General features: G+C 45.4%; 1 protein-coding gene across 1 annotated transcript in view; it reads left to right on the top strand.

Moving 5' to 3' along the window:
• The first annotated feature begins 13,816 nt into the window (after positions 1-13,816).
• Positions 13,817-26,588, top strand: part of LOC121554831 (R3H domain-containing protein 1-like) — a 50,423-nt gene continuing 37,651 nt past the window's right edge. Inside the window, 8 exon segments of the mRNA XM_045212059.1 lie at positions 13,817-14,146; positions 19,710-19,975; positions 20,919-21,125; positions 22,962-22,997; positions 23,485-23,580; positions 25,439-25,580; positions 25,952-26,030; positions 26,278-26,337. Coding sequence (XP_045067994.1) covers positions 19,784-19,975; positions 20,919-21,125; positions 22,962-22,997; positions 23,485-23,580; positions 25,439-25,580; positions 25,952-26,030; positions 26,278-26,337 — 812 coding nt within the window. The 5' untranslated portion in view covers positions 13,817-14,146; positions 19,710-19,783.

Here is a 26,588-nt window from a genome sequence, read left to right as displayed (position 1 = left end):
TTGGGGGGGATTTGCACGGAGACTATCACCTTAAGACTATCACGACGTTCTGCTCCACATGGTGGGGCATGTGTGTGAAGATGCCAGTCTGGGTGTGTGCTGCATCGTACGCCTGCCTGCCGCTCTGGGAATCAATAAATGTGAGCAGTGACCTGTCACTTCCAGCATTAATATGCCGTGTTTGTTTATGAAGTCTGGGCTGGGGAAACTGTCTGGAGTCGCATATTCATTTTAGGGTTTTGCTCCTCCGGCTTGGGGGAAGAAAAAAAAAACACAGACGATGTAACGTTAACGGTTGCTAAGAAACACGGTGTCCTATTAAAAAGCCCAGGGGAAACGGTGATCTTCAGATCAATAGATATAGTGTACCAGAGGTCATCATTTGAGGTTCAGGGTTTATTGTCATAGATCTATGTTCTGCAAACACATAATTATCATTGTTTAATGCAATCTACAACTTTGTAGTTGCCGTTGTTGATAGGGCTAAGAATTGCCAGTGACCTCATAATATGACATTATCACGATACTTATAATAATAATAATGCCATTTAGCAGAAGCTTTTACTTAGGTGCCAATACGATATTGTGTTGAGATTCTATATGTATCACAATTCTATACTCAACAAAAATATAAATGCAACATGTAAAGTGTTGGTCCCATGTTTCATGAGCTGAAATATATGATCACAGAAATGTTCCATATGCACAAAAAACGTATTTCTCTCATTTTGTTCACACATTTGTTTACATCCCTGTTAGTGAGCATTTCTCCTTTGCCAAGATAATCCATCCACCTGATGGGTGTGGCATATCAAGAAGCTGATTTAAACAGCATGATTACACAGGTGCACCTTGTGCTGGGCACATTAAAAGGCCACTCAAATGTGCAGTTTTGTCACACAACTCAATGCCATAGATGTCTCAAGTTTTGAGGGAGCGTGCAATTTGCGTGATGACTGCAGGAATGTCCACCAGAGCTGTTGCCAGATAATTGAATGTTAATTTCTCTATCTCATAAGCTGCCTCCAATGTCGTTTTAGAGAATTTGGCAGTACTTCCAACCGTCCTCACAACCGCAGACTACGTGTAACCATGCCAGCCCAGGACCTCCACATCCGGCTTCTTCACCTGCGGGATCGTCTGAGACCAGCCAACCAGACAGCTGTAAAACTGTGGGTTTGCACAACTGAAAAATTTATGCTGTCAGAAACCATCACAGGGAAGCTCATCTGCATGCTCGTCGACCACACCAGGATCTTGACCTGACGGCCGTTTGGCGTCGTATCCGACTTCAGTGGGCAAATGCTCACCTTCGATGGCCACTGGCACGCTGGAGAAGTGTGCTCTTCACGGATGAATCCCGGTTTCAACTGTTCCCGGGCAAACGGCGTGTATGGCGTCGTGCCGGCGAGCGGTTTGCTGATGTCAATGTTGGGAACCGAGTGCTCCATGGTGGCAGTGGGGTTATGGCATAAGCTACTCATAAGCTACAGACAACGAACACAATTGTATGTTATTGATGGCAATTTGAATGCACAGAGATACTGTGATGAGATCTTGAGGCCATTCATCCGCCATCATCACCTCATGTTTCAGCATGATAATGCACGGCCCCATGTCGCAAGGATCTGTACACAATTCCTGGAAGCTGAAAATGGCCAAGTTCTTTCATGGCCTGCGTATTCACCAGACATGTCACCCATTGAGCATGTTTGGGATGCTCTGGATCGACGTGTAAGACAGCGTGTTCCAGTTCCCGCCAATATCCAGCAACTTTGCACTTCCCACTCCATTGAAGAGATGTGGGACAACCTTTCCACAGGCCACAGTCAACAGCCTGATCAACTCTATGTGAAAGAGATCTGTCACGCTGCAAGAGGCACACCAGATACTGACTGGTTTCTGATCCACGCCCCTACTTTTATTTTATTTTTTAAAGGTATCTGTGACCAACAGATGCATATCTGTATTCCCAGTCATGTGAAATCCATAGATTAAGGCCTAATTCATTTATTTAAACTGACTGATTTCCTTATGAACTGTAACTCAGTAAAATCTTTAAAATTGTTGCATGTTGTGTTTTATATTTTTGTTCAGTGTATATGTATTGTGAGTCGATATTGCGATTTGATGTTCCAAACATATTGCTCACCATGTCTGCTGCAGAGGGACAAGAGAAAGCCATGATAAAATGAGTTTTGGAGTTAACATGTTGGCTCACCATTTTAAAACATTTTAAAAAGAAGATTGAGAACTAGCTATAGGATGATTTAAATACCTGAGTTTTGGCACAGGTACAGCCGACCAGCGCTAGCTAACGTTAACAACCCCACCTGTCCTCCTGTCTCAGTGACACATGCCGAACCCAGAGTGTCTGTGCAGCCCCGTTTCCTGCCTCTGCTCTAATGAGGATGGAACATGTTCCCCAACGGAGAAGAGAGAGGAGAAGGCTCTCCCTACACCCCAAGGGACCTCATTAGGACTTTTATTGCCTTCCTTGAATGTGCATGAATCAGTATGTCCTTGGGGAAAAATGTAAATAAATGCATTTGTCTCTCTCTCGCTTTCTCTCTCTCTCTCTCTCTCTCTCAAATTGCAATTCGAGGCTTAATTAGTAAGTGCTGCCATTACGCTTTTTTAAAATTATGCAAGTGCATTGGTCGAGCAATTTGGAAGTGTTGTCTCACAAACCCTGTGCCAGGTGTTTCCAAGCTGAACACCGGGGCCGTTCTTTTGTACTTTTTATTTTTTTGCATGTGAAAGAACAAAAAGACAACTGCAGAGTGAAATCGTAGGACAAGCTATAATTATTTGACATTTTTTATTTTCTCTCATTTCCCAGCTATAGTGCTGGAATGACATGAGCGACGGTGCCTCTTTGATAGCCTTTGTTACGGCTTTGTGGGAGGGGGAGTGTGTAGTGATTTACAGAATGTGGTGGCTGTTGAGTGCGAATCGGGGACTGACTGCCAGTTATTCCTGATCTCGCGCTCTCTCTTTTTCCTGGGAAACAGTCTTTGCCAAATGTGGAAATTGATACTCAAATATCCTGAGTGCGGTGTGCCTGACAACCGTGGCGCTGAAAAGCCTGCCGGTGTTATTAGTCGATAAGTTGTCCCGTCTTCAGATTCTGGGGTCATGATTTCTTTTTATAGGAAGATTAGGGCTCCCTGACCCCTTCACCAGTTCTTGGCCTCATTTTCATAAACCCACAAACCTCCACCACCAGGCCACCCACCTCCACATCTGAGGGAGGATCATGGCAAGCAACACTGAACCATACATGAGAGCACCAGCTGTTCTGGACGACTGTGTGATCTCGCTCTCCATAGCCGATGTGAGTAAGACATTTTTAAAAATAGGTTAACATTCACAAGGCCAGATGGATTACCAGGACGCGTACTCAGAGCATGCGCTGACTAGGGGTGTGAATTTTTAAACAAAATTGAATCCTTAACGTTAAGAAAAAATCCCTAACCTAATATATTTTTTGGTCTCCACAAAATAAAATCATTGCAGTTATCACAAAACTACCACTAACAGGTCCCGATCATCATCATAAAGGGATTTTTTTTGTTGACAAATAGGCCTACCTAACGCAACAATGTTGTAATGTTAGTAAGAGGGGAGATAAATCTTTCAAATGATTTGCCACAGATATAAAGCGCTTCGCACATCATCGTCGCCGATGGTTACAGATTATTTGTAGTTGATATGCAGCCATTGATTGTCAATGGCCTACTTGAGTTGCAAGGTAATTTGCTAAATGAAGGATTGCATGCGCCATTTTGAGCCATGATTCGCGATACTGAAACAGATGCAACTTTTTTATCAATATCACTGTTCTCCGTTTACTCCTATTTCAACAGGGTGTTATTCCCTTTACAGCGGGAGTTGAGACATACAGTTAACAGCATTAGAAAGCTAAAATTCGTCCCTTTTAACCAGTAGATGCTTTCATTTGCCCTGTGTTTGATTTGTGAGCTTAAACTTGGTGGGCAGGCTTTTGTTATACATGAAACAAAGCAGGCCCAGAGACTAATGAATACGCAATTAGCCTTCATAATTTTTTTTTGTTTGTTGCATATTTCATTCTGGAACCTGCCTAGGTTTAGTGGGGTTGTAACCTATTTTAAATGGCACACTATAGAAGTTAGCAAAAAAGCCTAAAATAGACGAGACGCATTTATTATTAAAAAACTGCAGCTTGTAGGAGGAACACACATTTCCCTACTTTAATCAACCAGTCCATTTTGAATTCGTTATAAAGTTGTTGTGATTTGGCAAGGAACGTAACTCCGCAACAGAATTGTTTGTTTATCCCATCAGTTAGATAAGTTTTTATAGGCAATCAGGCCATTTAGGCCTAATGGGAGCTTGGGTGCGCAGCATGAGTGAATGTGTAGGGAGAACTGTGATCACTTGGCTAAGTAAATGTTTTGTTGTGAGTCACACAACAAATGGAAGGAACACTTGAAGTCAACGTGAATTAACGGTTGTCTTCCGGACAAAATGTCACCTGCCTAAAGCATTCCAGGTGCCTACTGTATGACTGCAGTAGAAGTTCATTGCCCGCTAGTGGTCATACCACGCAAAAGGATTTGATGTGGAATTTTACTACATTTGGTTATCGTTTTAACAGAAAACCAATAAAAAATGGCAGTTTAAGCGCTAAGAAAATTTGTCACGTCCCTAGCGCTGACCATGGCAAGTGTCTACAATGATATTTTCAACCTCTCCCTTACCCAGTCTGAAATACCTACATGTTTCAAGCAGACCACCATAGTCACTGTGCCAAATAATGCGAAGTTAACCTGTCTAAATTGCCACATAGCACTCACATCTGTAGCCATGAAATGCTTTGAAAGGCTGGTCATGGCTCACATCAACACCATCATCCCATCCCAGACACGCTGGACCCACTTCAATTCGCATACCCCCAATCAGATCCGCAGATTGCGTAATCTTTATTGCACTCCACACTGCCCTCTCCCACCTGGACAAGAGGACAACTTTATGTGAGAATGCTGTTCATTGACTATAGCTCCGCGTTCAACACCATAGTGCCCTCCAAGCTCATCACTAAGCTAATGACCCTGGGACTGAACACCTCCCTCTGCAAATGGATTCTGGACTTCCTGACAGACCACGGGTAGGCAACCACGCTGACCCTCAACATGAGGTGCCCTCAGGGGTGCGTGCTTAATCCCCTCCTGTACTCCCTGTTCACCCACGATTGCGTGGCCGCCACAACTCTTAACACCAACATTAAAATAGCTGACCACACGACGGTGGTTGGCCTTATCACCTACGATGATGAGACAGCCTATAGGGAGGAGGTCAGTGACCTGGCAGTGTGGTGCCAGGACAACAACCTTTTCCTCAACGTCAAAGACAAAGGAGCTGATCGTGGACTACAGGAAACGGAGGGCCCCCATCCACATAGTGGAGCGGGTTGAGAGCTTCAAGTTCCTCCTTGTCCACATCACTAAGGAATTATAATGGTCCACACTAGGCTTGGGCGGTATACCGTATACGGGGGTATTTGGAAATGGCCACGGGATGGTTTTTCAATACCGTCAATACCAGTGAAACTATTTCTTTTGAAGTTTTTCAATGTTGTTTTATATTTGTAGTTACCTCAGTGCTGAATTCTAATTGACCTGCAGCACCCTTGTGACTTACAGACAGCACCATAGGGACCCAAAGACCAGCCACCAAGCACATAACTACACTAGCAGCTTTCCAGTGTACCCTATGTGTCGCAGGTTAACTATTCCATTCATCACCACAAAGCCTGCTTGCCTCGCTCTACCTGTATTACCACTTACTCACGCTTTTCAAAACAGGTTTAGGGTGTTTTCACATATAGCCCTCTTTAAAAGAACTGATCTCAGTCCTCTTTAAAGTGAACTCTGGAAAAAGAAATAAGCTAAATAACTCAGTTCTCTTTGTATTCACACTGCCCTTGCCTTTGAATGAGGACTCAACTGTTTCGCCAGTTCACTTCACCTATTTTGTGGTCCGAGTCCTCTTTGCATTTACATTGCTATGTTTAGAAAGGAACCAAGATCTTTTTCCAACATTCAATCAATGCACTCTGGGTTTTTACAAAGTGCAGGACAAGCCATTCCATCAGAATGTGTTATTGGACAGCTAGATATACAGTGAGGGAAAAAAGTATTTGATCCCCTGCTGATTTTGTACGTTTGCCCACTGACAAAGAAATGATCAGTCTATAATTGTAATGGTAGGTTTATTTGAACAGTGAGAGACAGAATAACAACAAAAAAGTCCAAAAAAACTCATGTCGAAAATGTTATAAATTGATTTGCATTTTAATGAGGGAAGTAAGTATTTGACCCCCTCTCAATCAGAAAGATTTCTGGCTCCCAGGTGTCTTTTATACAGGTAACGAGCTGAGATTGGAGCACACTCTTAAAGGGAGTGCTCCTAATCTCAGCTTGTTACCTGTATAAAAAGACACCTGTCCACAGAAGCAATCAATCAATCAGATTCCAAACTCTCCACCATGGCCAAGACCAAAGAGCTCTCCAAGGATGTCAGGGACAAGATTGTAGACCTACACAAGGCTGGAATGGGCTAGAAGACCATCACCAAGCAACTTGGTGAGAAGGTGACAACAGTTGGTGCGATTATTCGCAAATGGAAGAAACACAAAAGACCTGTCAATCTCCCTCGGCCTGGGGCTCCATGCAAGTTCTCATCTCGTGGAGTTGCAATGATCATGAGAACGGTGAGGAATCAGCCCAGAACTACATGGGAGGATCTTGTCAATGATCTCAAGGCAGCTGGGACCATAGTCCCCAAGAAAACAATTGGTAACACACTACGCCGTGAAGGACTGAAATCCTGCAGCGCCCGCAAGGTCCCCCTGCTCAAGAAAGCACATATACAGGGCCGTCTGAAGTTTGCCAATGAACATCAGAATGATTCAGAGGAGAACTGGGTGAAAGTGGTGGTCAGATGAGACCAAAATCGAGCTCTTTGGCATCAACTCAACTCGCCATGTTTGGAGGAGGAGGAATGCTGCCTATGACCCCAAGAACACCATCCCCACAGTCAAACATGGAGATGGAAACATTATGCTTTGGGGGTGTTTTTCTGCTAAGAGGACAGGACAACTTCACCGCATCAAAGGGACGATGGACAGGGCCATGTACTGTCAAATCTTAGGTGAGAACCTCCTTCCCTCAGCCAGGGCATTGAAAATGGGTCGTGGATGGGTATTCCAGCATGACAATGACCCAAAACACACGGCCAAGGCAACAAAGGAGGGGCTCAAGAAGAAGCACATTAAGGTCCTGGAGTGGCCTAGCCAGTCTCCAGACCTTAATCCCATAGAAAATCTGTGGAGGGAGCTGAAGGTTCGAGTTGCGAACCGTCAGCCTCGAAACCTTAATGTCTTGGAGAAGATCTGCAAAGAGGAGTGGAACAAAATCCCTCCTGAGATGTGTGCAAACCTGGTGGCCAACTACAAGAAATGTCTGACCTCTGATTGCCAACAAGGGTTTTGCCACCAAGTACTAAGTCATGTTTTGCAGTTTTACCATTAAAATTATAGACTGATCATTTCTTTGTCAGTGGGCAAACGTACAAAATCAGCAGGGGATCAAATACTTTTTTCCCCTCACTGTACCTGCAGTCAACTTGTGCAATACGTTAGAAGATAAAGTAGATCACACTTTCATTTCACCTGTCACATTATTTTACATAATGAAGCTTACCATAGTTCCCCAGAACAGTTGAGCCAGTCAAGTGTTTGTTTGTAAATAGCACAATGGGTGTTAACAAACCTCCAAACGAGCTTCAATGCCATACAACACTCCTTCTGTGGCCTCCAACTGCTCTTAAACGCTAGTAAAACTAAATGCATGCTCTTCAATTGAACGCTGCTTGCACCCGCCCGCCCGACTAGAATCACTACTCTCGGCGGGTCTGACTTAGAATATGTGGACAACTGCAAATACCTAGGTGTCAGGTTAGACCGTAAACTCTCCTTCCAGACTCACATTAAGCATCTCCAATCCAAAGTTAAATCTAGAATCAGCTTCCTATTTCGCAACAAAGCCTCCTTCACTCGTTTCTAAACATGCCCTCGTAAAACTGAGTATCCTACTGATCCTTGACTTCGGCGATGTCATTTACAAAATAGCTTCCAACACTCTACTCAGCAAATTGGATGTAGTCTATCACAGTGCCATCCGTTTTGTCACCAAAGCCCCATATACTACCCACCATTGTGACCTGTACGCTCTCGTTGGCTGGCCCTCACTACATATTCGTCGCCAAACCCACTGGCTCCAGGTCGTCTATAAATCACTTCCAGGCAAATCCCCGCCTTATCTTAGATCATTGTTCGCCTCTTCACTGTTGATGTTGAGACTGGTGTTTTGCGGGTACTATTTAATGAAGCTGCCAGTTGAGGACCTGTGAGGCGTCTGTTTCGCAAACTAGACGCACAAATGTATTTGTCCTCTTGCTCAGTTTTGCACCGGGGCCTCCCACTCCTCTTTCTATTCTGGTTAGAGCCGGTTTGCGCTGTTCTGTGAAGGGAGCAGTACACAGCGTTGTACGAGATCTTCAGTTTCTTGGCAATTTCTCGCATTGAATAGCCTTCATTTTTCAGAACAAGAATAGGCTGACGAGTTTCAGAAGAAAGTTATTTGTTTCTGGACATTTTGATCCTGTAATCAAACCCACAATTGCTGATGCTCCAGATACACAACTAGTCTCAAGAAGGCCAGTTTTATTGCTTCTTTAATCAGCACAACAGTTTTCAGCTGTGCTAACATAATTGCAAAAGTGTTTTCTAATGATCAATTAGCCTTTTAAAATGATAAACTTGGATTAGCAAACACAACGTGCCATTGGAACACAGGACTGATGGTTGCTGATAATGGGCCTCTGTACGCCTATGTAGATATTCCATAAAAAATCAGCCGTTTATAACATTAACAATGTCTGCGCTGTATTTCTGATCAATTTGATGTTATTTTAATGGAGAAAAAAAATGGAAATGTCTGTGACCCCAAACTTTTGAACGGTAGTGTATATACATGTCTACCTGAATTACCTCATACCCCTGCACATCAACTCGGTACTGGCACGCTGTGTATTTAGCCAAGTTATCGTTACTCATTGTGTATTTATTCCTTGTGTTATTATTTTTCTATTATAAAAAAAAAAAAATTCCTCTGCATTGTTGGGACTGGCCTGTAGGTAAGCATTTCACTTTTAGTCTACACCTGTTGTTTACGAAGCATGTGACAAATATAATTTGGTTTGATTGCGTGGGCAGAATTAACCTGAGAACTGCCTATAAAATTACAAAGGCACGCAGGGATATAGTCGGCTGGTAGTCTGTCCTCATTTAAATGTTTTTGGATGGAGTCAAATGATAAACTGTTTGATTTCACCGCTTTGTATTGAGAATTATACCATCTGTTAATGGCGCAATCTCAAAATCTCTGAAAAAAGGAGACAGTTTCTCTCTCTTTCCCAAACTGAGCCAGTGCATTTAGCCTTGCCAAGGCACAGTGTATTTATTGCTTAGAAGAATCTCCTCATTCCAAAACTCATACTTCATATGGCTTCATGTTGAAGACCCACTCCCCTTTACACCCACCCCCCTATGTGATTTAGATTGTGATCTAGTCTCTCCAATGGGATCCTTCTGCTGTTTTTGATTGGTCTTTTCACTGTTAATGTGTACAGAATAATGGACAACATCTCTATGTGGGGCGCAATGTAATCTAATAGATTGGTTTTAACCAATCAGCATTCAGGATAAGACCCACCCATTGTATAAAACCCTGCCATTGGCATCTGACTCTTGTCTGGCTGGCGAAAGGCATGCTCCTCTTAACATTGTAAATCACTGCAAAGCAATGCAAGCTATTTTGTCTCGGAACAACCATTAAAGAAAAAACGTGTATCTCCCTCTGTGAGTCAATAACCCTTTGAAGTGGTTGATGCTTCAAGCTGTTAGAGGAGTCCAATCATTTAATTGTGCCTGAATATTATCAGATTTATTTTGTATTCAACTAGGTCAAAGTTGGCCCCCCAAAACACCCAGCTGTCACTGTAGACATCTTGGGGAATTGAGTTGACAGGTCGGCTGCAGGAAGCATCGTGATTGTGTTACTAATGGCCATTATCAGCGACCCTCTGTCAAACTGCTCACAGTTTTCCAGACAGTTAGTTCCTTGTGATTCTAGAATGTTGATGTTTTGAATGGGTGTAGTGTCCATCATTAATTATTTTGACGTACGGTGGCACGTTGCGGTCGTCTCTCCGAACCTCAGGAATGTCTGTAATTAGCAGTGCAGTGACACTACTTTTATGATTCATGGTCTATATAGGGTTATAATTTGCCAACACAGAGTCTCCGTGACACATGTTCGTTCTAATTTAATAACCGAGAGGGGGATCATTTTCTTTGGGGACTGACACAGTCCAGGGCAATTAGACGGTGGGTTGGGATTATGGCGTTTGTCTTCTCCTCCACTTACTGTCACCATCAGCGTGATGCCTTGTTGATTTCTCTCAGGTCAACTCCAGGGCTATCTGAAAACTGTTACTAGCCGCCCGGCGTCAGATCCTTGCTTCCTCAAGCCTTGTTTCCCTCCCACAAGGAGGTTTGAGAGGAATTGAGGTAACAAAAAAAGTTGAAAGCGAAGATTTGACTTCTAGTAACGTTGTCAGACACCACAAGTGAAGGCCGTATTTGGCTCATATACACGTACGTTCCTCCTGTTAAAGTGAAAGCAGGATGTGTTGCACCACTAGCATTAGGCACGCATGGGTTTGTTGCTCCTTGAAAATGCACCGTCTCCTCTACTACGCTTGGGAGTTTGAACTAAATCAGTGCTAATCTGAATCCTTTTCCTCCCCTTGCTTGCTGTGCAATGCATAAAATTAATTAGTATGAGTGAATATTCCCCAGTTACGACGGCAACACCAAAAGCCTTATTCGCCAGGGGTGTGTAGTGCACCGGGTGGGTTTAATCTTCCAGATATATTTCAGAGGTATTTTGATGACAGATCTAGTCCGGTGTGGAATGCCTAGGTGTTTGCTTCACCAAGGCACCATGCTGTTTGTGTGTGTTTGCTTCACCAAGGCACCATGCTGTTTGTGTGTGTTTGCTTCACCAAGGCACCATGCTGTTTGTGTGTGTTTGCTTCACCAAGGCACCATGCTGTTTGTGTGTGTTTGCTTCACCAAGGCACCATGCTGTTTGTGTGTGTTTGCTTCACCAAGGCACCATGCTGTTTGTGTGTGTTTGCTTCACCAAGGCACCATGCTGTTTGTGTGTGTTTGCTTCACCAAGGCACCATGCTGTTTGTGTGTGTTTGCTTCACCAAGGCACCATGCTGTTTGTGTGTGTTTGCTTCACCAAGGCACCATGCTGTTTGTGTGTGTTTGCTTCACCAAGGCACCATGCTGTTTGTGTGTGTTTGCTTCACCAAGGCACCATGCTGTTTGTGTGTGTTTGCTTCACCAAGGCACCATGCTGTTTGTGTGTGTTTGCTTCACCAAGGCACCATGCTGTTTGTGTGTGTTTGCTTCACCAAGGCACCATGCTGTTTGTGTGTGTTTGCTTCACCAAGGCACCATGCTGTTTGTGTGTGTTTGCTTCACCAAGGCACCATGCTGTTTGTGTGTGTTTGCTTCACCAAGGCACCATGCTGTTTGTGTGTGTTTGCTTCACCAAGGCACCATGCTGTTTGTGTGTGTTTGCTTCACCAAGGCACCATGCTGTTTGTGTGTGTTTGCTTCACCAAGGCACCATGCTGTTTGTGTGTGTTTGCTTCACCAGGGCACCATGCTGTTTGTGTGTGTTTGCTTCACCAGGGCACCATGCTGTTTGTGTGTGTTTGCTTCACCAGGGCACCATGCTGTTTGTGTGTGTTTGCTTCACCAAGGCACCATGCTGTTTGTGTGTGTTTGCTTCACCAAGGCACCATGCTGTTTGTGTGTGTTTGCTTCACCAAGGCACCATGCTGTTTGTGTGTGTGTAACCCTGTGTGTCATAGTTCGCCCCACCAGACCGACCACTCAGGAGTGACGAGACCATCTCCAGCCCCGCCTCCCATCACCTCCATCACACCTCCACAACTCAGAGGTGACAGTGAGACTTTGCACCTCAATGGTGTGATGCTCCGAAAAACAGGCTCTATGACCAATTCAATGAGAGAGACCTTATGTCATTATTTCTCTCAAAGAATTTAGGGCTTGTCCGTACAGGTTTCATGCGTGCAGTTTTCTTCAATTATGGAGTCTAATGATATATAGTAGTAGCCTCTTCTTAACTTTCAGGATGATCGTTTAAGCCATAGCCAAATACTTTTATTTCCTGCAGCTTAGAGCAGGTTTGTGCTCTTGCAATTTAAATATTGTAAGGAGCTATCATCAACTGTTAATATTGTCAGGGACGCCCAGGGATAGGTTTTAATCTAAGACTCGAGCCTGCCAGGGCTAATGCAACAATAAGGTTTCAGGGAAAAGCTTGCAAAAACAAACGCTTGGTTATATTTTTTTACTTACTTTTTTCCGTCTCTCCCTCCTTCCCCCTCTCCCTCCAATTGTGTCCAGCTTTCTCATCATCTGGTTATTACTGAGGCATTCAAAGCCCGTGTTATTGCCAAACACCATCTCTTTGCGCTCAACTCCCCATGTCGTTGCAAAATAAGGTAAAGAAATGTAATGAACATACCGACTCCTGATGGTTGCTTGTCAGGGATCTGTTATATATCATTGCGAGAGGATGAAGGAAGCATTCATTCCCTGTTAAAACTGTAATTCTCAAGGTGTGAGAATCACATTTGGTTTACAGCAGAGGCAGGGTGCCACACACGTCTGCAGTAATTGTCTGTGGGATGTTATTTTTTTTTAGGTGTTTGCGTTTGCCCGAGGGTCTTGTGAGGACCCCACAAAGATCAATGGCACAGGGGAAGAGAAGGATTTTGCTTTCTGTTTCATGTTCCCTATCCTTGAGAGGAATGCTGTTGTTTATTTTAATACCACCCATATTTTAATGAGCTGTTTAGGAAGGAGAAGCTATTTTTCATATCGTTGGGTTATGTTTTTCTCACTCTAAGAAGCCTGTTAGTGAAGGTGTAGCGGTGGAGTACAGTAGTAAGATTATGACATTGTTGGTTTTCATACCATGAAATATATATGAGGAATGGTGTGCCTAAGCAGTGCTCAGACCTTATGTTGTTTACATATTCAGATCACTGAGCATCTGTATCTTGTCCTATAGGGTTGATTAGGCCAAGCATTCATTGATGAATAATCAACTATTTTCTTTGTCTTGCAGTAACAATCTCTGTAGAATTTTTTTTTGTTCACTAAGAGACTCTGAGAAAGGAAGAGACCAGGGCCAAAACCTTTCCAAATGAGATGTTCTGTTGCGCCTGCTTAATTTATTGACTACTACAGTCAATCAATCAAATACGCCTAGATGGCTTTCTTTACCTCTCTCTACCTCTACAGTGTTCACCTGTAAGGCATATGCTGTGGCCCAACATATCCCCAACTTTCCCACACTAACCACTACACAAACTCCCACACACACACTCGGGGTGGGGTGTGATTTTGTGGGGAGAGTGTTGGTTATTGATGGGGGGAGGGATGGGTGAGGTACGTAAACCTCCCACGGCCCCGCTTGACGCTGCGGCATCCGGCTGTATAGCTAATGAAGAGCACAATATAGCCAGTGATGTGCCGCGAGCCCAGCCAAGCCACCTGAGTGGCTAAGCCCGGCTCTGACATCACACAGCCCAGCCGTTGATTTGGCGCTGTCTCCGAGGCCATCGGAGCGAGAGCCTCAATCCAACCATGGGTTCTGGCACTTAGGCAGCCTGGCGCAGACGGAGAGCGTGAGCGCTGCAGAGCAGAGATCGAGGCAGACACAGACAGACAGACAGCGAGCTCTGCGGAGCGAGAGAGCCAGTTTGTGAGAGCCAGAGAGAGAAGAAAGAGCGGGAAGGAAGAAGAGAGAAGGGGCTGCCTCGGGGACCTTTCTCCGACCGGCAACATTCACAGCCAATGCAGCCTCTGGTGCTATGGAAACTAAACCCCTGACCAATGGAAATAATGAAGGCTACGACGTGGCAGGTGAGTGTTTATGTGCTCTGCTCGCTCCGATCCAGGGGTGCAAGGACCTTCCAGAAAAAATGTCCAATGAATGAGCACGCTCTGTGTAAGTGGGTTTTGTCTCAGTTTCGCTTGTCTTGTACGTGGAGAAGTAAACGCGAGACTGTTTGTGAGCGTGGCTGTAGTATTCAGCGATTTTGCGGTTCGAGCGCAAAGTTTGCCCTAGATATGCTGCAGCTTTTCTAGAAGTTCACAAGCTTAGCTTAGCATTTGCAAAGGAGGGATATGATTAGCAGCCTGGATCTTTGTCATTTTCGGCGCCAAGGTTGCCTTTGGCCGTAGTCCCATTTAACTTCCCATTTGAAAATATTGTTATTTGTTCTGCTGCGATGTTGTTTCTTTGCCAAAGGGCGTATTTCCCTAGGTTAGAGAGAGAGAGAGGGAGGGAGGCAGGCAGGGGGAAGAAAGCGCTGTGGTGTGTTGATCCACTGCTCAGATCTTTTGATGTGTCCTGAATAGCGCCACAGTGCTTGGACCAAGCTGCTCAGTCCCTTGTGCTGAATCCTTACCTGCTGTGCCATGCTTGGACCAGGAGTGAAATGCATGCAACAGTAAGACAGGTTCCGTCTCTCTCCTTCAATGTCTATTTAAATTGTGCACCATCGTTCGCAGACATATCAGGCTGGCATTGTCAATTTGTGACATGGTGGCTTTTTTCGCACCGGAAAGGTTGTTGTGTCTAATGGGGTGCGGAATCTGCAGATCTTTTCAACTGAATATTATTACATTGTCTGGTAGGAGTAAGCTTCTTCTTATTCATCTGTAATTGTTGCAATTCACCTAGTAAGTGCCCAATCTGCTCAAAAGCCTTTTAGAAATGATGTACCGGTAGTTTGCTGTTTTGCTCTGGTGCCTCTGTCAACATTTTCATGCTCATTTCTGTTTCCAGGTACATTTGTTTGCTCAGTCGTCCTCTGGGTGATGAATTGCTTATTATCCCTGTCATAGATCCTTCTGTAGCGTTACTAGCTTCGCATTATTTGCTAATAGTTAGTTCAGTGGTAATTGCGCCTATTCGATTTCCCCGTATGATAACTTGGGGGACCATTGGCAAATCATTTCTATGCTAAGTCCGCGCGAACTGTGTTGTAATTGGTAGAGCGTGCCGCTTGTATTTAGTTGCCCTGAGTACTGTGCAGCTCATTTCTGTTAAATGGGGCAATCGAAGTCCTGGTAAAGTGGGACAAGGTTACGATGGGAATGGAGTCTGTCAGAATGCCGCTGGTACCGCACACCTAACGGCTACTCTGCATCTATTGGCCATCAGCCGTTCTCATCAAATCCCCCACAATCCTCCTCTCATATCCTTAGATGTCTATTTATTAATCGTACATTTAATGAAGGGGGCCAAATGAATCATTCTAATTTGATGTCTAGCCCAAATGTCACTTGCCGTCAGTGAGCGTTGGCTCCCATCACAATCCCAGACGGCTGGAGCGGAGAGGGAGGCGACAAGGGACATTTTCGCAGAGTCTGGTTAATTATTCAGTTCAGTCTCCTCCAACCTCTCTCCTAAGAGGCGGTTTAAAATGAATGACATAACGGCACCCAGTGCTACTGCAAGCCACAATGCCCCAGAGATGCACTCCAGAGATAGCATTTAACATTACCCAGGAACCCCGGCGTAATTGCATTAACATTAAGCGGAAAGGCACGGGAATATATGGCTCAAAAAGGCAATTAAGTGGTGTAATTGCTATATTGATTTAGCCGTGACGGGAGTGGAGCCCGGTGCGCTGTGCTCTAACCTCAGGAAGTCCTCATTAGCAGAACCTAGTGCTCCTTTGTGTGCTGACTGGCGGCTGCTGCCGTCCAGCAAAGGAAAAAACTGCACCAGGCTTTTGATCCTTATCCACTTCCCTTATCTTCTAGGTTTCATTCATTCGTTCTCCTCTTTCTCCCCCCGTTGATAATTGAAAGGAAGCTAGAGGTAGCCTCGTCTCTGGCAGCAGCCCTGAGGTCAACTGGCCCTTCTCCGTTAGTGAATCTCTCTCACTCTTCTCTAAATGTCTCCTCTTTCTGCTGAATATTATGATGGGTTATGTGGATATGAAGTCCTTAGTGTGGCTCGATGTACTGATAGACTAATGTATTCCTGCATTTAATATAAACGCTTGGCCGCCGACAGTACTTTTTTTGCTTTTGATCACGGCTTTGTGTTTAAGCAGATGGAAATGGACAGCACCAGCGGGGTCTGGGAGTTGAACCTCTCACCTCCTAATTCAGAGAGTGTCATTAGAGAAAGCACCCCGGGCTAGAGGTGGAATGTCTCTCTCTCTGTGTGTCTCTCTCTCTCTCTCTCTCTGTGTGTCTCTCTCTCTCTCTCTCTCTCTCTCTCTCAAGCCTTCAGAGTGTCGAATGCAGCAGAATCTTAGTGTGTGTGTGGTCTTGGCGCACATCCAAACTGAAGCCAGGGAATGGCATATTTCAGATGAAGGGGAAGGGGGCATGGTGGGTGCAAAAAGGGGCAGTTATGGGGTTTGCCTCCCTGTGTTTTTTTTTGGTATGTGTGTTTGGTCCCGTGTGGCTCAGTTGATAGAGCATGGCGCTTGCAACGCCAGGGTTGTGGGTTCGATTCCCACGGGGGACCAGTACAAAAAAAACACAATGTATGTACTCTCTACTGTAAATTGCTCTGGATAAAAGTGTCTGCTAAATGACTAAAATGCAAAAAATTCAAGTGTGAGTGTGTGTGTGTGTGGTAAACAATAGAAATGTGCTTAAGATAAAGTTTGATAGGAAGGAATTTAATTAAAGTTGTCATCTCCCTCAGTTCAAAGGATTCTAATATTGCGGAATGAAATGCACTTTCTTTTATTCTGGATAGAAAAATGTGACTCGTTGCACAATTTTTTAAGTCTGCCTCCAGAATAAATGCATTCCCTACGGATAAAAATATATCATTTATTTTTTGTGAGTCACAAACTGTAATTGCATTTGAAGGAAACACTGTTTACCCAGTTTATATTCTGGAAAATATAATAGTATATGTTCATTGTTAGTTAACACATGATTGGACTGTCACGGACAGATCAGTCTATTTGTCTCTGGTTTATTTCGGCGTCAACTTGCAGACACAGTAGCTGGCTCTCCTCTCCTCCGCAGGTTAGTGCCATGCTCCCTCACTGTTTATGTATTTGAGACTCCTCCCTGAATGTGTCCCAAGTGGCACCCTATTCCCTATATACTGCACTACTTTTTGACCAGGGCCCGTAGGGTGCCATTTGGAAAGCGCCCTGCCTCTCAGTTTTACACCCAACATGGCAGAAAGAGGAAGCAGCCAGCAGTTTATTTATCCAGCCTGACAAAATCAGTACCACCTTCACGCTAAGCGGTCACTCGTTGACACCAACACACATGTCATTTGTATCTCTCTAGATCCATTTGCCGACTGGATGACCGATAGGGGGGAGAGAGAGAGAGGCACGCACACAGTCCATTACATTCACCTGGGTCACTCACAAACTCGGCACTTCCACCCTTATTTTTACTCTGTTTCGGTCGGCCACAGTTGTAATTACCTAACAATTCCCCAAGTCAACTGTGACGAGAGGAGACTGCCGGTGCGGTCTCTATCTGGCTCTGGCTAGCCGCTCGACTAAAACACACTGGCCAATTAGTGGTGAATGTGTTCTCGGATCCTCCTCGCCTGTTCTGTTCAGCGCTGCCTGCAGTTGCTCAGGCTCCAGCCAAAAAGAAACCGCAGCTCTGCCTTTTTATATATATATTTTTTGAGAGAGAGATGAACGGAGGCTTCTTCTGTTTTTCTGTCTCAAAATGAAAAATGCCCTTCTCTTTGCCTCTGTAAAATCTTCAGTCTGCATTTGTGTCACCTTGTGAGGAGAACGAGGATGCACTCATGATTTCATCAGAAAACACAAACAAGCATATGTACAGACATTTAGACTGAACTACCACCCCCACCGCCACCCAACCCTGCTCTCCTCCTCTCCCCCCTGGAGAGCCTCCATCTGTGGCCGCTCCAGAGCGGAGGCGGGAGGGGTAAAAGGCCGGCCATGCGTGGGCATCCTCGCTCGCCTGGCGGTGGCTGTGCCGCGGAAAATAAATATGGGAGGAGGGGTGGTATTGGTGGCGGGGGTTGGTGAACTACTGAGCTCATGAATTCTATAACTGCTCTTCTCCGCTCGCTTTAAAGCATAATTGTCTTTGAGTAGGTGCGTTTAGGGAAGAGGCAGAAAAATATGCTGAGCGTCTTGTTCAGCCCCTTGCCGACGGCTGGTCCCTGTGATCCACATAGTGTGAGGGATGTGGAGGGCTTTTGGCAGGCTCACTCCCACATCCCACACAGCACAAGGCAGGCAGGCAGCCCAGACGGCCGGAGGCCTCAAGAGTCCGAGCAGAGGGACTCTGACAGATACCACACGCCCTGTTGACTGACAGGAGGCTGCAGCAAACCGACAGACGGCTCTGTGTGTGTGTGTGGGCAATTTGTGTGTGTTTAAGCGCAAGGAGAGTTTGTGTGTCCGTTAGTGCGTGACTGAGTTTGTGTGTGAGTGACTTAAGAGCCACCCAGACACACACACTTGTCCTCTCCACTGACGGCCCCCACCAGCCCCGGGCTCCAGATCTCATGAATCTCAATCAGGCGAGGTCATCGGAAGCATAAATAATGCAAGCAGCCCCTGCTTCAGCACCGCGCTGCCTCCATTAGCCTGATAAACGATAAACGCGCTACATTGTCAGAGTCAGGAACCCGGCAAATGTTTGCTTAACTGTGATTCTCAACACGTCCCGATGATCTCAGGCCTCCAGCAAAGGCAAGGCCTGGCTTGTTTTTAACGACTGTCTGGACTGATATATAGTGTTTACACCACTAAATTCTGCTACAAATGAGAATTGAGAAGCGCTAACAAATTGGTTTCGATAATAGGAATTTGGCAGAGGCAAAACTTGTCTGTTGTGTGTGATCATGAGTTATCCTGGCCAGTGTAGAACTGATCAGACAACTGTTCTGAACTAGCTGCCATGCTTCTTGGTACCAATGGCAATGTCTGTGAGGTGACACAATGCCCGTTTACCCAGGGCTCCGTAGGGCCGAGAGGTGAGGTGGAGCCGTTGTTAACCGGATTACGGAGCGAGCTGGAAATCCACTTGACCTGGCTGACCTCCCTGAGGCAAGGCTGACACACACACACACAGAAGATAGCAGAGCTTAGCGGAGTGAGAGTGTGAGGGAGCATGGAGATGGAAACGTTAGCTCTCTGTGACAGCCCCAGAGGTTGGCCACCAACCACAGGAGATAAAAGAATCAGAGAACCCAAGAAAGCGTCTGTTCACTTCTTCTCAGCAAGATGGTTGCCATTTGGTCAGCCAAGTAGAGCAGATTCAAAATCAACAAAATGGTTGTTCTAGTAGGACTCCTACTCCGTGTGTGGACTTGACAACTTCAACACCCTGTTCTACAAAGTGTTGAAGAGCAGTTTACATTGGTCATTATGGATTTAAGTGAACACATATACTAACAAACCATTCTCTCTTTTCCTCTCTCCCCCTCTCTCTCCAGGTCACGGAGGGGCATGAAAGCCTTGTCCGAGGCCAGTGCCGTTGCTTGCCGGACCCAGTGCCTGTGACGGGGACATGGGCTTCTTCTTCAGGGCTTCCAGCACAACCCAGCTCAACACAAGCCAGAGCCTCAGCCACCAGCTGGTCCAGCACCACCCAGACACCCGTGGTGGCAGCAGCACCCGGAGTGACCCTGCCTCAGAGGGCCTCACCCTACTCTTCGGCGCCACCACGCCCCTGCAGGCCCAGCACCCAGCACCGCAACCGGTACGCATCACGCACACACATACATGATGTCGCTCACGTCACGACGTTACAGCCTATGCAGTCATAGATTGTCACAGCTAATGTCTCAGGACAAAACATTAAAAAGGCAGTCCAGTCCAGGCTAGAGATGGCAGACTGGAAGGGCAGGGCAGACCGGTCAGAGACTGGGTGGGAGAGAACAGAGAATAGGATGGCAGTGTGGTGACAGGTTGCCAGATTGGAGATAACACTGGGAGATTGCTTCTCCCGTTTTCACGATAAGGAGGAGATGAGTCCCTGGAGGCCTCGGTGCTGCAACGTCACACATGGGAGTGTCACAACCACCGTCTCTCTCTCTCCGCTCTGAGGCAGGCAGCCTGGCAGACAGAACACTTACAGCTCGCTGCACCATCTGGCCACGCTGACGTCTGCCGTGGAACCAGACACACTCCGTCAGGCAGTCCCAGGGTGTGCCTGGAAAGGAGTGTCTCTCTCTCACACACACACACACACACACACACACACACACACACACACACACACAGGAGTAGAGCATATCTCACCCACTGATGTGTTAATGGAATAGTTTTAGAAGCCACTGATGTGTTAATGGTAGAGCTTGGTGGAAGGGCCAGGTGCTGCTCACACTCTCAGGGACGCAGTTTTCATCAATTTAGAACAAGTGGGGGATGTAGGGTGGGGGAGAGGTTAAGGGTTTACTGTGATGCATTATTACACAACTGGATGTATTGGGTGATTTGTCATTGAGGAAACATTGATCTGTTTAATACAAATAGCTGCTGCTGAAACGGTAGCCTTCAGGGAGGATATGCTGAGGCTGACCAAAGGAACCGTGTCGTGTGTTGTCCATCTCTCTCTCTCTGCTCTCTAGGTCTCGAGCTCTTTTAGACAAAGCTCCAAGTAGCTTTCTCTAATGAGGATGTCTGATACTGTCACTGTAAAGGAGACTAGCACCACTATGAGAGGTCTGGAGACGGAGGAGAGGAACCATGCCAGTGCCACATGGATGCCAGCAGGGGGAGAAGAGCCAAGCCCGACCAAGACAGATTGCAGGGAGCAGGCAGAGACCCAGCCACAGGCCCGACCTCAGACCCAGTTCCAACCACAGAGAACAGATGAGAGCTGCTGCCAAGACACAAAGGAAACTCAGGTAAACCTCTCATTACAGAGCAGGTTTGTATCTCCTCCCTGGGCCCCACACCATCCCCACCAGTCAGCCTTTTCCCACTGCTTTCAACCCTTACCCCCCTAATCAACCATTCCACCAACACAATTTCCGTATCATGGTATGTCAGTTGAAGGGGTTGGGTTATGTACCTGGGGACTACACCACACTGAAAGTATATGCAGCTAGAAACATTACGGGGCTAGTGAGACAGGCGGGGGTTGGTGTATCGGTGGGCAGAGCGGGGAGAAATAATTGCTTTCCGATACAGCACAGGCTCAGGGGCCCTGGGGAGTCTCCGGCAAAGCACAACCAATCAATTGTCAGATAATTGAGTTATGAGAATCTGCAGAAGCGGTGTACCTCAAAATCACTACTCAGTTATTATACACTTGAAGGTTAAGGTTGTGGAGGTTTCTGTATGGCGGGCGGGTCATTTTTTTCTCCCTCTGACAGGTAGCGCGTGAACGAGTGAACAGCTAGGCTAGTCTCCCTTGATGCTGTGACATTTCCCTCATGCTTTCCCCCTTTCTGAAGTGCCTTGGCCCTGCTGATGTCAGATAGTTTCCCTTTTCATATCTGTCAGCAGCACTGGTCTACTGTCGACCTGGCTCCATTTGGAAAGGTGGTTATATAGTATTGCAGCAGTCAGAGGAGGAGCTGTATCGCGGTGCAGCAGTCAGAGGAGGAGCTGTGTCGCGGTGCAGCAGTCAGAGGAGGAGCTGTGTCGCGGTGCAGCAGTCAGAGGAGGAGCTGTATCGCGGTGCAGCAGTCAGAGGAGGAGCTGTGTCGCGGTGCAGCAGTCAGAGGAGGAGCTGTGTCGCGGTGCAGCAGTCAGAGGAGGAGCTGTATCGCGGTGCAGCAGTCAGAGGAGGAGCTGTGTCGCGGTGCAGCAGTCAGAGGAGGAGCTGTGTCGCGGTGCAGCAGTCAGAGGAGAGCTGTATCGCGGTGCAGCAGTCAGAGGAGGAGCTGTGTCACGGCAGGCTGCATCTGAAATAGTGCCACATAGGGCTCTGGTCAAAAGTAGTGCACTTTATAGGGAATAGGGTGCCATTTCAGTCGTCTCTTAGCCTGGCTGGCCCCCCCTGGACAGTACTAAAGGCAATCAGAGCGAGGAGAGCTGTAAAGAAATGGAAAGGCCAGAAGCCCTGCAGTCAGTCTGCTGAGGAGAGCCAGGCAAGATGGGGAAAAGCAGATAATCTCAAGCTCAAATCCCAGTTTATCCACAAATGTCTCCTGTGTCACCCCTAGAAGGATAGGGAGGGGAGGCAGAACGAATGTCTTTGTCGCCATCTGTCACCTCCACTTTGCAGATCGAGGCGCCTCACTGCACACACGGTGCTGGTTTAGATGTGTGTGTGCAGGAGAAGACTGTTATGTTACCGTTCCCCGCGACCATCCCTCCGAGTCTAGAATTCACAGTAGCATGAAGGCCAAGGCGCACACTCTTTCCAAATCCTCTACTGCAGTGACTTATTTAGCCTTGGGTATAATGTAGCCTGATGCATTAGAGGGCTAACACATCTTATTCTGCATCAACCATTAATAAACAAGGTGGAATCTGTTGGACATTTAGGTAAAAGAGAAGTTTGCAACTCACAAAAAATATAATACAAAATAAATACAAAAACATTTAACAAATAATCCGTTTTTGTAGGGATGGAATAAATTGTTTTAATAGCAGATCCCAGTATTCTTTAGTCTGTCATTTCACTCAGTCCTCCTCAGTCAGTTTGTTGTAAAGGGGAATCATCCCAGGGCTTACAGACAATGAGACGCTTGTCTCATGTGATCCATTTTGTCTCATTGCCTACCGTGCAGCAGCAGACATCGGAACAGACAGGAAAAAGGCCCAAGGTACAAGAGGCATGTCTGTAACACTTTGCTTGATGAACCCCATCATCCAGTAGTTGACAATTGTTGTTTCCCTTTAATTTACAAACTGCCTGCATTTTTTTTTACATGTCAGTTGAGTGTTTTTGTTATTTTGAAAGGAACGCGTTTTTGTGTGTGAATAATATTTTCGTTGCTTGTGGTTTTTTGTGTTTTTCAGTTATTCAAGTGCAAAATTTAAAATTTGAATGCATCAGAATCAGGACAAGTGATCTAACCAGTGACCAGTTAATGTAACCTAGGTGACAGTGTGCATGGTGTCTTCTTGAGCTTAGAAAACCCTACCAATAAGTGGGTTGCTATGCCAGTGTGTGCTGTGCTTGCACGGGAGTTCTGGGTTTCTTTTCGTTTTCATTCTAATACCCCCCTCCCTGTTTTTAAACTCTACCTGCACAGTCTCTTTGTCCCATCCTGACTCTCTTCTTACCCCTCACCACTCTCTAATCCCCAGTCTAACTCAAAGTTAAAGTTAGTTCGGAGCCTGGCTGTTTGCGAAGAGTCCTCTCCTCCTCCTCCTATAACCACTGATCTGCCTCGAGAACATCAGGTAAACCCACTGCCACCACCCTCCCATGACAATTCTCAAGCCCCCCTCCTCCCCGAACCATCAGCTGGTGTCTAACCATCATTTCATTGCCTATGTATACCCCTCAAGTGCATCTCTTCTAATAGCGAAATATCAAGAAAGAGGTTCATAAGAAATTCCTCTGGTTAGTTGCCACTCTCCACCAACCGTTCCCCTCTTTAGTCATCTTCAGCCTCCAGAACAGTAGTGTTCCTACAAACACCTCAGAAAATAATGTATTTTAATAACATTACTTTTTTTTTTGCTTGAAAGGATTTGTGACTATTGAAGTCCCTACCTAGATTCAGGCCACTACCTCATGATTCATATTTTTGTTTAGTCTCAGCTGAGGTCTAAATTAAAAAAATGGTTTGTTTGTTTAACACGAATTCAGACATTTTGTCACAAAAACTGACGCTAGGATTAGCCTATTAAAATGTCATTTTAATCAGACGGAAGGAGAAAATCTGTCAAATTGGTTGAAGCCAGGCTTCTGTAGAACACCTTTATTAAGTGTTAGGCCGACTTTCATTCCACTCATTCCAAAGAAGTAAATACTTTTGTTCAGATGGTTTACTGAAGAAAAAGCTTTAATCAGGAGTATCATGGAAACTCTTCAACTGTGTGAGTGAATGAAACAAACGCAAGTAAAAATATCTCCCACCTCATGAAATAATACACATGGCAGGATGTCACACGAAGACTCCATCAGTCAGATACTTGGCATGGTGTCACACGAAGACTCCATCAGTCAGATACTTGGCATGGTGTCACACGAAGACTCCATCAGTCAGATACTTGGCATGGTGTCACACGAAGACTCCATCAGTCAGATACTTGGCAGGATGTCACACGAAGACTCCATCAGTCAGATACTTGGCAGGGTGTCACACTAAAGGCGTCAGTATGCTTCAAGTTCGGCTGCCGGCTAGCGAACCGAACGAGTGTGCTTGCATACTCCCTTAAAAGACCTTCGCTCGAAAAATGAGAAAAAAGCGGCAATAGTACTGTTTGTCCATTTTGAGACGCTGTAGCCAGTATACACTTCCTCAAAATAGTCAGAATGAATCTAAGAACTTAAGAAACCTGTCATTAATTTTGAAGTTTTTGCCAAGATCTTAGTCGTGCAATTTTACAGTATTTCTCAATGAAAAAATGTGCATGAAAACAAGTAATCTCTCGTTGAATGACAACAAAGAAATTGAAGAATCCCTACTGTTGACCAATCACCGACGAAGGGGCGTAGACTTCGGCTCCGAACTTCGGCTTGCCTCAAGAAAAAAAGTTGTGTGCCCTCACCAAAGTCCAAAATGAACAGAAACTTCCCAAAATGTTGTCATAGTATATGCACAAACTCTTCCAAACTGTTTTGGCTTGGAAGCAAGTGAACTCCTTAAGACTCCTTCAGTCATATTTATACTCTTGAACTGTTGAGCGCTAGAGATTTCCTTTCCTGGGATTTTTATCTTCTATCACTCTATTCACAATCCCTCGCTTTCACTCAGTATGTGCCGCACCAAAGCTCTGTTAGCAAACTGAATCTCTCCCAGGCTAGTACTTTTCACAGGGGCGGAGCAAAAAATTCACCATTCTTCCATTTTAAACATTGCAGCTTTCCTTTCCTCCCCCATTAAAGGAAAAAACACTTGTGGTCCCTGGGCGTCATGTTGTGCGCTTGTTCTACTTTAGTATTGACTCTGAAAGGGAAGCATTTCTTTCTGGTGGGGGTCCTCATCATTGTCCTGATGGATGGCTAGCTACTGAGAAAAGAGAAAACGCCTGATCCCGTTTATTGCATTATAAAAGGTGACGACAACAGTCTCTTGTCTTTATTTCCCAGGATGAAATTGAGATCCAGCTCTCCCAGTCGTTTGATAAAGAGGAGGAGGCATCGCCCATCAAGAATGAGGAGGACCAAGATAAAGGAGTGGAGAAGCTGCTGGAGAAGACTGAGAGGATGCACAGGAAGATGCTGTCCAGAGGTAGGCATCGTCTGCCTCCCCTATGTGCCCTGGTCAAAACAAGTGCACTATATACAGAATAGGTTTCCCTTTGGGACACAGCCATCGTGTGTGTGTAGGCACTAGGCACCTACTATGGTCAGGAACCAGAGGTTTCTCAGAGGTTGTAAAGTTTCTTAAAAATTAAGAAAACAAGGACTCAATAAACCTTCAACGTTTCTGTAAAATTCACTGAAAAAGCAATCGATGGTCTATGTCCTGCAAGCTTAGCCAACATTTTTTCCATAAATGTTTCTTGCTCATGAAGTACTCGATTAACTTGTGCAAAGTTTCTGCGAAATGAGGAGACAATAGAAAAGTTTGTCATTAATGCTTTTTTTCACTCCCGCTAGATTCCAGTCAGGAATACACAGACTCTACCGGGATCGATCTCCATGAGTTCTTAGTAAACACACTGAAAAACAACCCCAGGTGGGTAGCCATGCCAGTCATTTAAAAACCTTTTGTCTGCATCCACAAGCCCAGCTGTTGTTTTTCTTTCACTGGTGATTAAGCAAACACGCATTATCTTAAAGGTTACCTTTTGAACACTTGGCATCTTCATCAGTCGATTACTAATTGCAGTTTCTGTCATACCCTGAGGTAATGAGATGAGTGCTGAAATTACTGAACAGACGTCAAACTAATTCTCTCCATGTTCAATCCATTATATTCACAGGGACAGAATGATGCTGCTGAAGTTGGAACAGGACATTCTTGACTTTATCAGTAATAATGAGTGAGTAGTTCAGCTGAGTCTCTTGATTTATGGGGGGCATTTCAACTGAATTTACGAGTGAGTTGAGTCTCTCGTGTCTTGATTTGTTGGGGGGTTTAATTTCAACAGAGTAATCTGTTTCTGGTCATTTATTAAGCCCATGCATAATTTAGTGTAATGTCGCTTTCTGCATCGGGAGAGCTAATGAGATTTGACTCCGGGCTATGTTGGACCGTTTTGCCCAGAACGAATCTTCCTAATTGTCCTGTAGT

This window comes from Coregonus clupeaformis, chromosome 40, assembly GCF_020615455.1.
Source record: "Coregonus clupeaformis isolate EN_2021a chromosome 40, ASM2061545v1, whole genome shotgun sequence".
NCBI lineage: Eukaryota > Metazoa > Chordata > Actinopteri > Salmoniformes > Salmonidae > Coregonus > Coregonus clupeaformis.
The sequence above is the reverse complement of the archived record's forward strand: the minus strand, read 5'-3'. Positions and strand labels throughout refer to the sequence as shown.